The sequence below is a fragment of the Pocillopora verrucosa genome, chromosome 6 (assembly GCF_036669915.1).
Source record: "Pocillopora verrucosa isolate sample1 chromosome 6, ASM3666991v2, whole genome shotgun sequence".
Lineage (NCBI taxonomy): Eukaryota > Metazoa > Cnidaria > Anthozoa > Scleractinia > Pocilloporidae > Pocillopora > Pocillopora verrucosa.
This window is the reverse complement of record NC_089317.1, coordinates 16,915,349-16,932,634: the sequence shown is the minus strand read 5'-3', so window position 1 is coordinate 16,932,634 and position 17,286 is coordinate 16,915,349. Positions and strand designations below refer to the sequence as shown.

Below are 17,286 nucleotides of genomic sequence, written 5' to 3'. Positions count from 1 at the left end.
GTGGAACAAAATGATTTACGTATGTAGTTGGTAGTTTTCGAAAAACCTCCTACCCTGACAGTTTTTCCCGCTGTAGCCGTCGGTGCAGTGACAGTGATACAATGAAACATCTTGATCGTCATTACTACAGGTGGCTCCATTCACACAGGGTTTGTTGTCACACGGATACCTTTGGACTGAAAAAATAAAGATTCCAAAACTGCTTGCTGGCATATTCAACAACATAGATTTTCCCTAGTAAGGAGGGCCTTCCTTATTGTTATGCACTGAAAAAAAATGTGGAAAATCTACCGCTCAGCATATGGAAATGATTCATAAACGTTTTGAAGGGAATACCCACAAGATGAAAAACCATAATACCACAAAAAAAATTTTGAAAAAAATTAAAGATCAACAATGAAAGGGCTTGCGGTAGTTCCTTACAGGAAATGGAAATTATTCATGGGGACGTCATGGTAATTATCACAAACACACACACATAAAAAACCAAAGATCAAAGATTATTTCAGCTCACCTTCACAGTCTTTTCCAAGGAACCAGTCTCCACATTCACAACTGTACTCTGCAGGATTATCTAAACTGCTTTTACAAGTCCCTCCGTTCCTGCACGGATTAGCTGCGTCACATATTGTTTGTTTGTCTAGAAAGTAAAAACTTTATTTCCATTTCTTTCTTTTATTTAATTTTCTTGGTTGATAACTAGTGCCAAAGCAACAATTAGTTTGAGATTTGTTGTTGCATGGTTGGCAGGAGAGATGGACATCCAAGATTGTTGATTTTACAAATTTCAACAAGATTTTGGCATGCAATTGCCTCTAGCAGAAATTCAACCGCATACGGCCTTTGGTAAGCTTAAGTATTTGGATAGCCAGCTTTTAAGGCCCCTGGGGTAGATGTGTGATGAAACGAAATAATAGCACAAACAATCACTCTTAAGCGGCCTAACTCCACCCTGACAAGTTAATAAGTTATGACAATGTTCCCTGTGAAGGTAGGGACACAAAATCACGACCAATAAAACCAGCTTGTGCACGCTTCGTAGCTAATACTACAGATCTAAAAATTTTTTCGCCAGTAAATGTCTCGAGAACGATAGGCATTCTGCGCGATGGTATGAGAAATGATGAAAAGGAGAAAAGGGAGAGGGCATGACCATAACTTGAAAGAGAATTGAATGGGATGAGTGACCATGACATAAATTGTTCTGCTCCATCTGTTTATCTTAATGGAAATCGAAAGCTTTTTATAAGCATATCAGCCGGAGCTGATGCTCGATTTGCGCGCAGTCGGCCAACAGTTGACAAGTGAATCGTTTTACGTCTTCACATTTTTGTGGACAGTGGATTAATTAATGATGCGGCCATTATTGAACAGTTTATTGTAACTACATATTAATACTGTTACCTTGACATTTGTCTCCAACAAACCATTTGGGACACTTGCAGTGATATTTTGAGATGTCACTTGGATCGTTACTGCATGATCCACCATTAACGCAAGGTTTGCTATCACATGGGAAGATTTGAACTGCAGAGGAGAAAGAACGAAACAGCATTGCTAAGGCAATTACCGTCGGGTTGTAGGACCAAAGTCAGATGACCGTCGAGCTGAAGGGAAATTTTCACTCAGATATCAATATACCAAAAGGGCGCTAAGACAAAGAAGTAATAAATAACCGGGAAAAAGCAGTTAATCGATCGAACTGATCGTCTAATAATGATATACTTTCACTGAAAGTGCTCTGTTACTGTGGAACTTCTCCTGGCAATCATAGCTTTAATAGCTTTCATGGCATAAGGGATGTTAGTTAATTGCAAGTAAACCCTTATTAGACTGACCTAAAAATTGGTTTTCAGATCAATCTCTTTTCGTTGATGGAAAGACACTGAGAGAGTGAAGTCTATTGCCCAGGGACGCAACACGACTACCCGGTCATGGTTCGAACCAAACCCCTCTCGATCCAGATTGGAAGGACTTAACCATGCATCTAACTACCGAATCTTTTTTTAAAATTTAACATAGCTGCAAATAAAATAGCGACGTGGCGTGAGGAAAACCATGACTTAACATTAACATACGCTCAAGCTTCGGTATTATGTCTATCCTACCTTCACAATTTTTTCCCTTGAACCATTCACTGCAAGCACATTTATACTCAGATGGTTTGGCTGGATCACTGCTACAGTAACCATCGTTGACACACGGGCTGGAATCACATGCACTCGACAAAACTAACGAGTTGAAAGAATAGTAAACACAGCCTTCATTTTATAAGATTACAGGAGAGTAAACAATTAGCTCTTGGTGTAAAGGGCCAAACAATATATTTAGGTGATACCAGAAATAATAAATTTGAGACAAATTTTGGATTTATTTTAGTATTTTTCTGGAGAGCTATGGAGATTTTAAGATTTCAAAATTAAAAATATTGACAACCTTAAATTGATTGATTATGAAAGTTTTATTGATACCATATGGCTAGGATTGTTAGTTTTCTTCATATTATGAAAGAAAAGATTCAGACAATAGCACAGATACGGCTCACAAACCTTCACAGTTAGTTCCAGTTATCCAGGGAGGACATTGGCAATGGTATTTTGAAGAGTCTACTTTGTCATTTACACAAACACCATCATTGTAACATGGGCTGCTATCGCATGGATAACTTGGCTCTAACCAGTAAAAATAGAAAGTATAAATTATTTCAAACCTTAGGAGCTACTGTGAATCCTCTTTAACGAGATAATGGCTCATTGCAGTAAGCTTTGAGCAATTCCTTGAACCTCCTCAAACGGTTCGTCAGTATCATTGCCTCTTATTGAGCAGTAAGAGGCAATGTGGAAGTCACATGCATTGTTCAGGAACACAACGCTATAAACTGTATTTGGCACGATCTTGATGGTTTACCTTCACAAGTGTATCCAAGAGGTGAATTCACATCAGGAGAACAGATTTCTTGATTTACACACGGATTGCTTTCACAAGGGTCCCTCTTAACTGTAGAAAAACATAGTTGTAAAGTTTCGCCGAATTTTCCCCAACAATTCGAAGTTAGTGTAAATAATCAGTCTTTGTGCAACCGATTCAGTGCAAAGAAATGCACTCGCCATAAGCTTCAGTAGGTCTATCGTGCCTCTTACATTTAATCTCTCTCTGGCTGCGTTTTTAAAATTTTTCTTTATTTGATTCAGCATTCATTTTTTACAATACGTTTGGTTTTAGCTCATAACATCCTATTTAAAATTAAAAAGCGACTAAAGTTTTCCTAAATATTCAAATAATGGTAAATAATTAAACGGGAAGCATCTCACACCTTCGCAGTATGAACCGGTAAAACCAGCCTGACACAAACAGGGGTGATTAACAGAGTTGCCAGTACAAATTCCTCCATTCTTACAAGGGTTCACTTCATCGCAAATGCCTTTTCCTGTTAGAATAACAAACATATTTTGACTTAAATTTCAACAGTATGCACAAACGAAAGTTTTCAAATATTTCAAGTGGCGTATACATCTTTAACCACCCTCTCTATTGCCCTCCGGGGTCGTCCCTTAGTCAATCTCTTCCACTTTTCACACGATTAGCTTATATTGTGATCGAGATGTTTTTGAATTATCATTATTTTTATTATTGATTGATCATAGTAAATAAAGCTGCTAGATGAACTCCATGTTGAATCTTTGTATGTCTTTTTTAGATGGTCCTAATTTATTTGATAGTAGGATTACATTTAGACGTTTCTCCTTTATTTAAAAAAATAAATATATAAATAAATAAATAAAAACGTTCGATACTGTGTCCAAACATCATCAAACGAGTTTCATGTCAGCAGATGTACTCTAAAAACTAGTTGCGTTTATCCTAATTTCCATGGCAAGAGACATCTCGCATCAGCAAATACCTCTTAATGGTATGCCGTTTAAATATTGGTCACCCATTGCATTTTTTCGATTTCCTGCGACAGTTAGCTAGAACCCAGCATGAATGGGTAATAAACTGCGTCGAGAGAAGCATAATAATTATAAAGCGTCCTGCCCCCAAAACACAACATAATGAGGTCAGCTAGACTTCTAACCTGACCATCAATTTTAACCAGAGGTTTGTGACGTCAGCAATTAGAGTACCGTGTTACCATTAGTTTCATGTATACTTACCGTTTGAGTTCCCCTCAGCAGGGCAAGGGATGTTAACATGACAGGCTAACTGAGTGACTGGCTTATTGGGCCGATAGGCACATTCAAGATCCGACACCGTTGATGTTGCCCCACTTTGGTCGATTTTTTGACACACTACTTGTCTGGTCATTTTGCCTGGCTTGCATGTAGTGGAACACTGTGAAGAAGAGAAGAAATCAGTTATTTAGTGCCATTAGTCACTTTTAGCACTCGTATAGTTTTTGCCATGAAATTGCCTTTTGTAAGGAAAGTTGGGTATTAATGTAGCTGTCTTTAACAGTCTGGTCCCCAAGGCAGACATTTACTCTTTTATCGAGGAATTACATCTTATATAACAGGAGGGATTCTTTCACTTTCCCGATCTGACAACAGGATCCATATCTTAATATCTTGGAGTGTTAAATCCTCATTGGCTGTCCCAAACCTTCGCGTAAGAGGTGGTGTCAAAATGATTTGACGAACAATCTCTGTTTTCGTTGAGAAATTAAGACAACATCCCTGACAAAACTGGTGAACATTTTACCTTGGACCAGGCGGAGTCCACAACCCACTCAGCGGGACAATCGATTTCATTACAAGATCTCTTTTTCGAAGAAAGAACTGGTTTAGTTATTGCCGGACATTTTGAATTTTTTACGACAACAGTTTTTGACGACACTTCCTGCTGACAGATCACTTTTCGTGTTTGAATACCGCTCCCACACGTTTTTGAACAAGGCGTCCACTCCTCAACGTACCATCTATATATAAAGATCATGGAAAAAACAATACTACTAGTATCAATTCAGAGTTCAACATAAATGTTAAACTATTTTTAGTAATTTGTCTTGGTATGGGAACGAGGTTTCTTGCATGGAGGTCGAGTGAGGTTTGATTTCGGGATTCATAATCAGGCTTCCATTAAAACCGGCCTATTACTGAAGTGGGCCAGCCTAGTTAAGTATTGCCCAAAAATGAATAAATTTGTTCTTTGTGAGAATATATTCAGTGCAAAATAGCATAATCGGATATTCTCCTGTAATCTTCAGGATACCGTCAGAGGAAGTTGTCAGTCTGATCAGTTTTTATAACGTTATAAAGAGCTATGAGTCACCATGAGGGATCAATTTCAGTTCGTACTTAGCTTCACACGCTTGGGTGTTGCATTTCTGGGTGCTCGCTGGTTTTGCGAGTGAGCCACAAGCTTCATCGGAGACAACAGAAGAATTTTGAGCGAGGAAACAGAACACATCTCGAGTTTGAGTACCTACAAAGACAGAATTATGAGTCATGGTGTTTTTCTGTGGAAAATTCGTTATTTTTCACCTTATTGTGTCCTTCATTGACAAATTTTAAATTTGATGCATCCTACTCGCTGAAAGCATCAGGCTGTCTTAAAGTTGAAGGGGAAATAACTGAAGATATGATACGTCAGCTTTCTTGGGCATGTTAAACTTTTTCCATAGACTGGTGAAGAATAAGGCCATTTTTTTCTTCGTATAATTCTGCTTTTGCTTTATATGAGCTTCTTTTGTTTTCTCTGATTTTTTAATTCATTACTACGTAACTACACAAACAGAAAATAAGGAAATTAATGGATTGATTAAAAAATGGAGACCATGAGATAATTTTAATCTTACCTCCTCCGCAGGTCACAGAACATGTTGACCAATGCGAAATAGGCACCCACTGGTATGAGAGATTTTCCACAGATTCGCCGAGAAGAAGCGGCCTTTCTAACATATAGTCTACTCCTGCAGTCTCTTCCCTTACTCTTAAGAACTAATTGATAAACAACAGGAAAGCTATAGACTCAAGTTTTTGCTTTCTTAATTTTAAAGCACATGCAGTTGACAAGAGACTTAGTATGGACGTTTTGTATTCCCTAATAAAGTAATTATGTTACGTAAATACATAGATTACTTTTGGTGATCTTACAAAATGATGCACACATAATAACTTCCGTTCATGCAATGACTGACCATCGTTCGGAATTGACAGCCTAACACACCGATTTAAAGACGGAAAGGCTAAGTTAATGACTGTCCGACTGACTTAAAGAATGACTTGCTGACTGACTAACTTGCTGATTGGCTGGAAAACTGACTGGCTGGTTGGCCTGGCTGACTCATTAACTGGCTGATTGGCAAACTGATTGATCGCCTGAACATTTTACACACACGCTGACTTGATGACCGTCTTATTTTCTGAGTGGCTACCTGGTTTACTTAGTGACCAGCTGACTGACTGACCTTTTTTCAGACTGACTGATTGACTGATTGACTCGATGAATGACTGACTGACTGGCCGGCTAGCTGACTGACCCACTGACGTTTTACCCAGCTGACTAACCAGACTTACTGACCAGATGCAACCCAACCCAACATGAAGTTAATTGTCTGACGAATGAATATTTTGACTAATTAAGGAATGGATGGATTATTGACCTCATTGGTTTCGTGATGCAAGCGATTGTAATTTAATTTATGGCAAAGGAGTAGATTAAAAATAAATCGGCATGAGTATAATACCACAACTTTCAGCGTCTCTGTGGTAGGTCCACGGATCTCCAATGAATCTCTGTATTGCATTCCGTCGTGTTTGTAGGTTATTGTAGCTCCAGCGTATTTTATTGTCTTAGAGTAAGTATGAGGCACATTTATAAGGTAGTTTCCATACACGTCTTGAATGCCTGGAAAACACCATCATAAAACTGATTCAAATAATGAACAAAAAATTCGACTTTTTCGAAATATCGGTTTATGAAAATATATTTTATGTCGCTCCTCTGTGCTATTCAACATGATTGAAGGCTATGTTGCCCTCTTACTTACCTAGTACATTGTACGACTTAGAGATTTTCTTTCTGAAGTAGGCGTAAACTGTGCCAGGAGGAAGTTTCTTAATTACGGCCGACTCATTAACGTCTGCAAAAAAATTTATTCAGGTTCACTGCTCTGTCGAAATTTATTTTGAAAAGCAGGTTTTAAAAGAGTAACGTTCAAACACTCGGCGATGGGGAAAAAAAAGGCATCACTTATTCGATAATTAATGATCTTGATGCTAAAAGTTTTTTTAAATGATAATAATCATAAGACGACGACAATGATGTTGAGAAGAAGGGGAAGTAAACGTTCAAAGATCGCGTTAGTAACCAGCCATCATCAATGCTTCAAAAAAAAAATGAATCAACATAAATTCTTACGTTTTATCTTTTCTGTAAAACTACCCATTTCCACTTTGCAGGAATCTGCCTTCCCTCCACACTTTCCACATCGATCAAATTTTTTCCTTGAATACATCAAATGATCACAACCTACAGGCTTAGAATAGCATAAGAATAAGCAGCTTAGTTGGCCATAGATTAGTTCATGCCAATGGTTGTGGGAGGAGGGGAGGGAGGAGAAAGGGGAAGTTGGGTAATTACCAAATACTAAAATACCTCACGTGTCCCTTTGATGCAGACGTCAAATACAAATTCATCTTTTGTTGCACGAGTTCCATCTTTGACTTTTCCATGTCTTGAGACTCTGCTCCCAATCTGGCAGTAGAGTCCACAGAGATCTGCCCAGGGAAATGAAATTTAATTTGGGTCCAGATCATTAAAACTGAATTCACCAATAGAGGAAACCAAAATATATAAACTTCATTATGCTACCATTTCTTAAGAGTACTGAGCACTGACATTTTCTTTTAGGGGCTACATCATTGCGATCGACACTGCTCTAATCATTTTACCAATATGTGATTCTATTTCTATCAATACTTGCCTGACCCAAGGTAGTATGGCACAAAATTTTGGTTGTACACCTTGCATTGCATCTCTCTGTATGAAATCGTTTCGTTGGCACATGGCTAATAGAGAATGAAATTATTCTATTGTAATAGTTTTAGTGGAAGGTTAAAATAATCTGAAACTAAAAGCGCTTGCTATTTTTTTTTTCTAGTCAGGCTACAAATATTGATCACATTAATTGCTTTGTAGGGCTAAGAGTAAAGACTCTTAGATTTAGGTAGCTCATGTTTTAACCCTTTCACTCCTAAGATATCATCAGTAATTCGCTTTACTATCTGTCATAAAATTCTTATGATGTTAGTTCGGAGAATTTGATATTGAATCAACTAAAAATCCCTTGATCGCTATTTTTCTCTATTCACATCACTTGTCTGCTTGATATTGCATTGACACTATCAGGAGAAATTCTGCCTCACTCACTCACTCACTCACGGGAGTATAAGGGTTAAAAAGTTTAAGACGGAAGGCTAAATCCCAGAGTAATAAATATTTGACTCCATTTTAGATCTAATTTTTCACTCCTGCCCATCACTGCATGATATATTTCGGTATGATGTACCTGTTAATCTACATATTCAATCAAACTGATATAGGCAAAAGCTGTTTTACCCTAAAGTTGCAGGTTCGCCATTGACCAATGGTAGATCCGTCACAGTTCTTCCCTCCGTACTTTGGTCTGATATGGCGTGCATAGGTACGCGCAATAAGAAAATAGAATTATCAATGGTATGTTACTTCATGACTGGGAAGGCCTTTTAATGAAAAGGTTTCAAAAATGCTGCCGACGAGGGCAACTTTTTCAATCTTACGTCGGTTTTTTACAATACTGACCCAAAACCGATGAATGACTTAAGTCGTAAGTCGCAAATCACTTTTATAGTTGTCAACCTTGTCTACAACACTAGTGTCATCGTTACAGTCGGCAGATATTGGAAACCCAGAAACCTTTAAGAATTGAACCATTCATATTGTTCGATTCACTGCCATGAAAATCATAGCATATTAAAGGAATCCAACTCTCCGACGTTGTCACGATCATTGTCAAGTGAAAATTAATGAAAAACTCCTCAGTTCAACTGAGGCAGGTTAGACTGAAGAGTTAACAAATCCACGGCCAGTATGACTCCGTCGATTAAGTGCTGCACAAAGAACATAGAATAGAGTTCTAAAATTCCGTTGACCTCTTATTTGCACAGTTTATTGCCAATGATATCCTGAAAGATTGTATAATGATGAACTCAGAGAGATTTACCAGCGTATCTGTTAAGTTGTAGATAACAGAACAGAAATTGACAAGAACGAGGCTTGTTAGCAACATTTTAGTTACCAAAGTAATACAAAATGGTAGAAAATTGTCTTACGTAGGGTTAGTGCATGTCCTTGTCCTGTGCTGTACCCCTCCCCCACAGGACCGAGTACATTGGGTGTAAGTTGACCACTTACTCCACCCCCCATCAACGCGCGCACGTCCATTATCGACGCATTCTCCCTTAATGCACCACTGGTGAAATAAAAATCCAAAATCAAATTTAATTTGTAAAACGATTGATCGATAAAAGGCCGCTTTATACAACATCTGTACGTACGTCTCGTGATCCGCAACTCGTACCATCTGCAGCCGGAACCCTTTGAGATATACATGAATAGCCATCTGAAGTGCAGTATAAAGCGCAGTTTTTCTAAGAAATAAAGGATAAAAAATAATCAAAAACATTGAAATATCTTTCGCGTAAGTAGGGCACAGAGGCCAAATTAAACCGCCGACAAAAAATCGCAAAAGGAAATGATCCTTACTATAAAAAATACTTTTCATCCAGAAGATCAAATTTTCATGAGGATAGATTTAAATCGATGTGAGAAATTAAGCTCTCTAAAGATTTACCCTTAGTTGGCTGCAACGCCTGTACGCTTCCCCATAGTGACTTTTGCACTGCGTGTCTCCATCCATAATTTCACCAGGGAGGAGGACTGATAAGTCGGCTACATCAGGAGAGGGAGTGGGAAGAACTTCGGTCGGCACATCATCCAGACACGAGGACTCGCTACTTCTGTATGAATAGTGTTCCGGAAATGAGTAAAATGATATGGTATTTATTTTCTGGTATTTATGTCTGTTTTAGTGCCTTATATTTCCATAGGAAGATGTGGCATTTAAGTTGTAGTTACGTACTTGAGCAACCAATCTCTTTACTTTATGGATTTAGTAGTCTTTTCTACGATATTTAATGGGAACTAAAAGGTATCTCGCATGTGGACCTTGGCGGGCAAAGAAAGGCCAAAGTGTCATTTTATTAAGTGGTCGCTTGGCCGAGTTGTTTCATTTAGATGATCGAGAAAAAAAAACAGCAACAACAACAACTAAGACCGAGAGCTCATAGGAAAACACAAAGGGATGAGGATATCAATGCAGAAATGCACGTAATGGATTGCAAACTATTGATATTGAAAACATTGGCTGAGAAAATCCTTTAGTCCGGCGCGGTGTTACAAAAGAAATATTCCTTCAATAAAGACTGTCTTTAAATTATCTCGTAATCCTTGTAGAATTGTCCATTGCTTACGACGCAGCACCTCGTTCTCAAACAGAATCAACAAACCTTCCTTCGATTCCTTACGTACTTAAGTTGGACTTCAGTATATTTTGTCGTAAAAGAAGAGCAAAAAAATATCGAACGATGACTTATGGCTTGTAAGTCCCTTTTCGTGAGAATCAAACGTTGGATATTCAACGCACTACCTGAGGAATGTTTGCATTTCGTCTGCACTACAGGTCGACCATCTCATGGCATTAATTCCATTGGGGAGGACTGCAGCCATTATGTACGTACCTCCCTCACATTGATTTTCACTACCGTCGTGACCCAGGCCAAAGCTAAAGGGAAAAAAAATTATGGGTTAAAACGAGTAAGACCCCTAATGAGGAATATGCTCGGTTAAATCGAATTAAAGGGAAAAATGAAATGACATTGATCGACAGGGTTAAAATAGGGTTTTGTACTTGTAAGCCTAAACTACGTACCCTACTGTCTGGTCGGCATTCATGTTATGATTTTACCAAAACTGACATTTTTTTCGGAACGGTAGTGAATTATTCGTAATCGACTACCATGTAGATTCTGCCGTATAGTAAACCAAAGCAAAGGAAACTGGACACAAACAGCGAGGGAGCTATATCGGCTTAACAACTTACTTGTGGCCAGTTTCATGAGCAATGATTCCAGCAGATTGCAGTCCCAAATCATTGTTTACGTTCACTGTCCCAATTTCGTTTTTGCACATTGATTTGAAAGGTGCGGTACCTGCACGTGTGGAAACAACTTTAGTGCATACACATTTACCGCAAATAGGAGATTAATGGGTTCCACAGTACCATCGTATAACCTGTTTTAGGGACCGAAAGTGATCACTGCAGCATCTGATAACATCTGAAGTTTAGAAAGGAGCGGCTAACCACAAGGAAACTGGACCCCCTAACGTTGCTATTAGACTGATTTAAAATAACAGAAAACATAGCACTTACCGCCAGATCCAACCAATCTATAACGATGACATTAAAAGAGACATGTAATCAGAAACTTCGTGTCCTTATACAGAACAATGGTAATTAAGACTTTTTCACAGCAATCAGCGTTAACTTCGTATTAAATTCGCTTCTTTAATTTATGCGCCATAATGCTGCCCTCAGTTAGGCTATCAAGCCCTACGGTCCATTTTCCTGAACCTTGTCCAGCTTTTCATGGAAGGTGTGTGTTAAGGTGTTAAGAAGGGCAATGTTAAAGGAGAACTGAGCATTACGCTTACTGAGAACAAACTCGGTTAAAGAATCTTCTGAGTTAAAGAGGGAAGAATTCTAACCCGCTTCATAAAACGTGGCTAACCTCAATACCTCGTCGGAAAGATCTTGGCCGAAGTACATTTCTTATCACGCAACGCGGCTTACAAACCGAAAACATCTAGAAAGCTTCGTTACGACTTTGAACCCAGCAACAGCCTTTTCGGAGTTATACATGGTAGGGAGGAACACATTTCGACCCGGATTCCAGCTCACTAATTAGAAAGTGGTTAATCTAAATTGTCTTCCCAGGCTTACCTAGATATGTATGAAGTGACATCGACTTTGTCCGAATAAGCGATGTCTTTGTTCCATTTCTCGAGTCTTATTACTTTGCCATTATTACTCAATGATTGCAAACCAAGCTGGAAAAAGCAGTGAAATGGTCAGTATTGTTAAAATCTTTGTCGAAGTCTTTTTGCAAAAAAAAGTAGACTACCAATAAATGAAATGAGTCCCGCATCTTTCTCATTTAGACTGATATCGTTATATTTACCAATCATGCTTGCTTGTTGAACCTGTACTCGCCACGTTAAACAGGCAAGCATGAAAACGTTTTACTTACCTCTGCAGCATTTAGAACTGTGACACGTTTTATGACATAGGTAACTTTGACTTTTCCAATACTGGGATCTTGGAACATGCCTGCGACCTTCGGGAAAGAAAAATATGTAAGTTTAGGAGTTTAAACAGTAAATTTTAGGGCCAGCTATTTCACGCACAAAAATGTATTACTTATCGCTTCTTCTTTTCCGCAGAAAGTAAAAAGCGAGTAAAGAAGTTGTTTCGTCCCGTAACTCACAATGTTCCCAATGATGAGCAGAATTGATGCAATTTTGGACTCGCCATATTTCTCAGCAGTGATTTCATCTGTGACCAAAGCAGCTTCCAAGTATTTGTTTGACGATTCAATGGAGCGCAAAATTCCTTTCGGTGAAGTTGCCTTAGCTGCTGGAACAAAATAGGTAACATAAGTATAAAAGTTGTTGTGGTGCGGATAACTCTCTAAAATGGACTTTTTGTGTTTGTAGAGACCACATCCAAAATATAAGAAATAGAGCAAACTCTAAATGAAATAGTTGTAGATGGTTGTGATAACGTTTAACGCAGACTGCGAATGACAACTTTGAAAACTTAGGATACCGTAACATAGCTTCTTAAACATTATGTCAACTAGATGAGGAAAACAAAATATACCTCGCTTGCTGAAAACTAAATTTTCTCTGATTGATCTTTTGACAATGAGGTGAGGTTGACTTATCTCTTTATACTCGACGTGCTTCGAGAGATGAGTTGGCAGCGGTTGAATGTATAAAGATTCACCAGATCGCTGGATCAGTCCATGCTAGAAAAATTGACATAAAACAGTCGTGATCAGTTAGCATTTTGTATACTCTGAACAATAGTAAACAGGGTCAACCACTGACTGGCGCAGTGGACTGGACATGCTAGTTTCTAAATCTTGCTAAGTAACGTTTTGAGTGATCTTTTACGTCACTCTGACAGCACCTCACACCTAGGAATATCAGTGGATACAGCAGCTGTCAGTGATTAACCTGAAGAATCAGTAGCCTATATACAGACCAGCATCATGAGTATCCTCAACTCAAGCTTTCAAAACCGCGGTTAGCCTTGGTTCGTCACGTGAGTACACCTGTAATATTTTTTATTACTTTAAAATAGAAATTTAGGGGTAGGTAACGGTTGCTTTGAGAATTTCCAGGATTTAGCTTCGAATAAGCTCAATTCATGGCGATTTGGTCGGCTGATGAATATCGGGAAAAAATTTTGGAATACTATGCCATTCGTAATTTTACCGTGCCAAATTTATTAAGAAGAATAGTATGAAAAAAAAATTATGACTCTCACCACTCCCTGGGAGTGACTAACAGCCACCATTGACTCGGGCTCTGACATGACCTTTCCAAGATAAAAAGTATTTTTCGGAGCTGGTTGATACTCTGTTCTCCCATCTCTTCGTTTGATTTCCACTTTAAAATCGGGTGACATAAGCTTCTGATTTAATATGAGTTGTAAAGGCAGTTCTTCGCCAAAAGCCTTTATCTTGAAGTACTTTTTATCATCTTCAGTACTTCTCTTTTGACGGTGATCATCGGTTTTCTCTTTAAACGGTTCGCTAATGTCGTACTCAGGTACTGAAAATTTTTCATAGTATATAAAATATTTAGTCTTTAGATAATTCAGATAAACAAGTAATGTTCATCCGATAACGTGAGAAATGAAAAAATACCCATACTGTAAAAAGATTTATTCTAGAGTAAGATAGATAGTTGAACACTTTTGCGTAATCTTGTCGACTTGATTCCATACAAATTGTCGAGTGAGGCGCGCGAGGAGTGATATTCGAATCTCAAAAGTGACGTGTTCGAGTACGTAATCTGAAGTAATCTGATAAAAGAAAGAGCAAATCCCTTTGCAAAATCAATTTTCAACTAAAAAGGTTCCCTTAACATCTCATCAACTGGTTAAGAAACAATTTAATTAGATCAATAGCAGATTTTTTCATTTTATCATTTAACAAACCATGGATTTTGCTACCATTTTATCAAAAGTAAATCTTTTTGCGTTTATTTAGAAGTAGTTTTATTTGAAATTTATGGGACTACCTTGTGATAGGTCATCAGTTCCAAAAAAGATCTCCAGTTCTCTCTTAGTCATTTTATGATGAAGATTCTCTGGGAATCCTTCCTTTGATTCCTTTAAAATCAAATAAGATGAAAAATTTTTAATAGATTTAAAATTTTGTTTGAACTGTGCTGCTTTTGAGGGGTTTCTGCCGATAAAAAAAGAGCGTCTTTCGTTTCATTTATGAATTTTTATTGAAATTAAATTAGTATGAAACCTAAAAGTTCTTTTCTTTACTCACCTTATAGGAAATAGCCCCAGCTGTAACTGTAAACAAAAATGACAATAAAATTTAACAAATAGAGAAGCCTTGACCGTGCTTCGTTCTGTTGTGAAGCATGCAGGAAGTGGCTAGAGCACGGAAGAAGTGTAGCGAGAAACACGAGACGTAAATTACGGCGCCTAGCCTTTTTAAAAATATTTTTTTGGTTCTTCTGTTGCTACTTGCCGGCTCGCTTGTGCCAAAATTTTACTTTCAATTAACGAAAAAAAAGCTAGGGAGAAGTTCCGGAAAAGGTCAAACATAGTACAATTTGGCAGATGGCGTGACAGCTCTAGCTCAGCTCTATGTTCTATACTATCATAGAGCACGCTCTTTCAACCAATGAAAGCACGCGTTATATCCGAACTTTATTATTATATAAAAATAAATGAAACCGATACAACAGCGAATATCTCCGATATATATCGAACTTCTAATACCCTTCCTAGAGACGGAAAAACACGACTTCTGTTTCGAGATCCTGTCCTTGTTATCGTTTTAGACAATTCTGTATCTCTACATGGTACCCCGCGATTCAGTAGATACTGTGCACTTCTCCCATGGTGAGCAAATTATTGAAAAATGATCTCTGTTGAATGACATTATTGTAGACGTAACAAATCCGCCCCGGATATCCTGGATCCACCATACTCGATTTTTACATGAATTAGCAATAACGTCGTAAAATTCTTTGAATTTGTTAAAAAAAGGTTTCTAGAAGACTCAGAACACAACTTGTCACTTATGTTGTTGATACTAATCTTCATAAAAGCCACATTAGCGTTAAAACTGAACTTTAGGTGAAAAATCCACAGTTCTTTGAAAACACCAATCAAACATTGTTGTCATGCGAACATAAGGACGCAATGCAGAATAACCATCGAAATATTACACGATTAAAATTTAAGTGAGAAAAAGTTGGGTCATTATTGCTATCGTGCGATAGATTAGTTTAAAATGAAATCTGGCTCTGCTGGCTAAATGGAAGTACAAGGAAATCACTCAGCGTGCTGTCTGATTATCTCTTAGAGTGCAGACATAGAAATATTCACCTTCACGGACCAAGCAAAGACAGAATATCAATTTCCAAGTAAATGTGGTCTCCATCCTGTGAAGACGAAAAAAGAATCAAAAGTCAATGAATTAGAAAAGAAATAATACATTTTTATCTTAGAGGGCACCGGATGCTATTGTCAATCAATGTAATACTGAAACGTTTATCTTCCAAAAGTAATTTTCCTTGTAGTTAGGTTATTTTCAGGCAGTCTATTTCAGACGATTCAGTTGCTTCTTTGCATAAGGTGGCTTTATAGAGTTGTTAGGATGAACAATCTTGGGAAAATATTACCAACAGCCTGATGCACGATATTGCTGTTCAAAAGTTAGAGTACAGTTCATTTAAAAAATTTGCTAACAATCCTTGCTAATGGTTGTCACCTATCATTCCTAAGTATTCAAGCCGTGGGCACGTACAGCGACAGCTAATTCTCTTTGGAAGAGGAGAAGAGTCGAACGAACTGAATAGGAACAAATTACTTGCAGAGCTTAGTGAATGGGGTGAAAATGAAAACTTACAGCCGTTGTTGAAATTTAAAGATGAAAAAAAAAAAAAGTAATAATAGAAACAGTGCATTGTCACATGGTTACATTGTTATCGTATACCTTCGAAAATACCTGAATATAAGACCACAACGTACCGTTTACTGGCTTTTTGGAGAAAATTGCAACTAATTCTTCACAGGTGGAATTTAACCAGAAGAAACTTTATCAAAGATTTTCTTAAGAATGAATTACAACGGTTTAAGGTGTCCTTTTCGATTAAGATTTTAAATTGTCCATTTATTAGTACCCAGGTGTACCTTTTTGATTGGTTCCCATGATATGCTCAGATTTTGAAAATATCTGTTTTATTGGATTTCTAAAACAAACTCATTTTGAAAACTAAGAAGCTGGTTTGAAAGAAGTGTCTTCTTTTGCAATAATGTTAAGCTTGGACTACAATTACTTTTAAGATTTAAGAGTCGTTTCATTAGGTTTATCACGGTATGATGCCAATGCGCTCAACAGGTTGAAGCTGACAATTTTAGTTTCTGCTCTGTTCTCCACTTCAACATGCACTAAGAATATTCATAGGCTCGCGAACAAGTTCTCTGTAGCTCAAGCGGTTAAATATGCAACCAAGATGCCAGAAAATACTGTGATCTTAAACCTTGCGGGAAACTCAAATTTACTTTTTGTCCCACGATCTAAACAAATCATGACAAATGTTAAACATCGATCTTTGTAAGATTTTAGTAATTAAAAGACTTTGTATTTAATAACCATACCTTATCACCCCACCAAAAGTAAATAAACAGTAAATAAGTGTTGTCCTTTGAGTAAATAACATCCCACTCTAAACTTCGCTGCTGTTTCTTATAGAAAGACAGTAATCCCTTTTTTGAAAAAGACTTTGACGAGCAATTTCCTGTATTAGAGTACCAACACTGTATTGTGTAAATAAGAGTTCAAAATATTAAAAAGAATCACGCAACTGACGTCATTATATATACTTAGTAATCACTGAGATAAGAGATTATTGTTCGCTTAAATGAGA

General features: G+C 37.6%; 1 protein-coding gene across 1 annotated transcript in view; it reads right to left on the bottom strand.

Annotated features, from left to right (window-relative positions):
* LOC131787278 (uncharacterized) overlaps positions 1–16,211 on the bottom strand; it is a 29,791-nt gene extending 13,580 nt beyond the window's left edge. Inside the window, exons 1-32 of the mRNA XM_066169081.1 lie at positions 16,128–16,211; positions 15,743–15,798; positions 14,670–14,695; positions 14,410–14,500; positions 13,652–13,938; positions 12,980–13,127; positions 12,585–12,733; positions 12,348–12,434; positions 12,041–12,147; positions 11,471–11,487; positions 11,141–11,249; positions 10,688–10,822; positions 9,833–9,998; positions 9,537–9,629; positions 9,312–9,451; positions 8,560–8,626; positions 7,925–8,009; positions 7,597–7,718; positions 7,360–7,477; positions 6,989–7,081; positions 6,686–6,846; positions 5,795–5,936; positions 5,295–5,421; positions 4,699–4,915; positions 4,155–4,332; positions 3,314–3,427; positions 2,908–2,997; positions 2,550–2,672; positions 2,109–2,231; positions 1,405–1,527; positions 515–640; positions 54–176 (exon numbers count right to left, since the gene is read on the bottom strand). Of these exons, the coding sequence (XP_066025178.1) occupies positions 54–176; positions 515–640; positions 1,405–1,527; positions 2,109–2,231; positions 2,550–2,672; positions 2,908–2,997; positions 3,314–3,427; positions 4,155–4,332; positions 4,699–4,915; positions 5,295–5,421; positions 5,795–5,936; positions 6,686–6,846; positions 6,989–7,081; positions 7,360–7,477; positions 7,597–7,718; positions 7,925–8,009; positions 8,560–8,626; positions 9,312–9,451; positions 9,537–9,629; positions 9,833–9,998; positions 10,688–10,822; positions 11,141–11,249; positions 11,471–11,487; positions 12,041–12,147; positions 12,348–12,434; positions 12,585–12,733; positions 12,980–13,127; positions 13,652–13,938; positions 14,410–14,500; positions 14,670–14,695; positions 15,743–15,797 (3,742 nt within the window). The 5' untranslated portion in view covers position 15,798; positions 16,128–16,211. The remainder of the gene's footprint in view (positions 1–53; positions 177–514; positions 641–1,404; positions 1,528–2,108; positions 2,232–2,549; positions 2,673–2,907; positions 2,998–3,313; positions 3,428–4,154; positions 4,333–4,698; positions 4,916–5,294; positions 5,422–5,794; positions 5,937–6,685; positions 6,847–6,988; positions 7,082–7,359; positions 7,478–7,596; positions 7,719–7,924; positions 8,010–8,559; positions 8,627–9,311; positions 9,452–9,536; positions 9,630–9,832; positions 9,999–10,687; positions 10,823–11,140; positions 11,250–11,470; positions 11,488–12,040; positions 12,148–12,347; positions 12,435–12,584; positions 12,734–12,979; positions 13,128–13,651; positions 13,939–14,409; positions 14,501–14,669; positions 14,696–15,742; positions 15,799–16,127) is intronic.
* Positions 16,212–17,286: the final 1,075 nt, after the last annotated feature.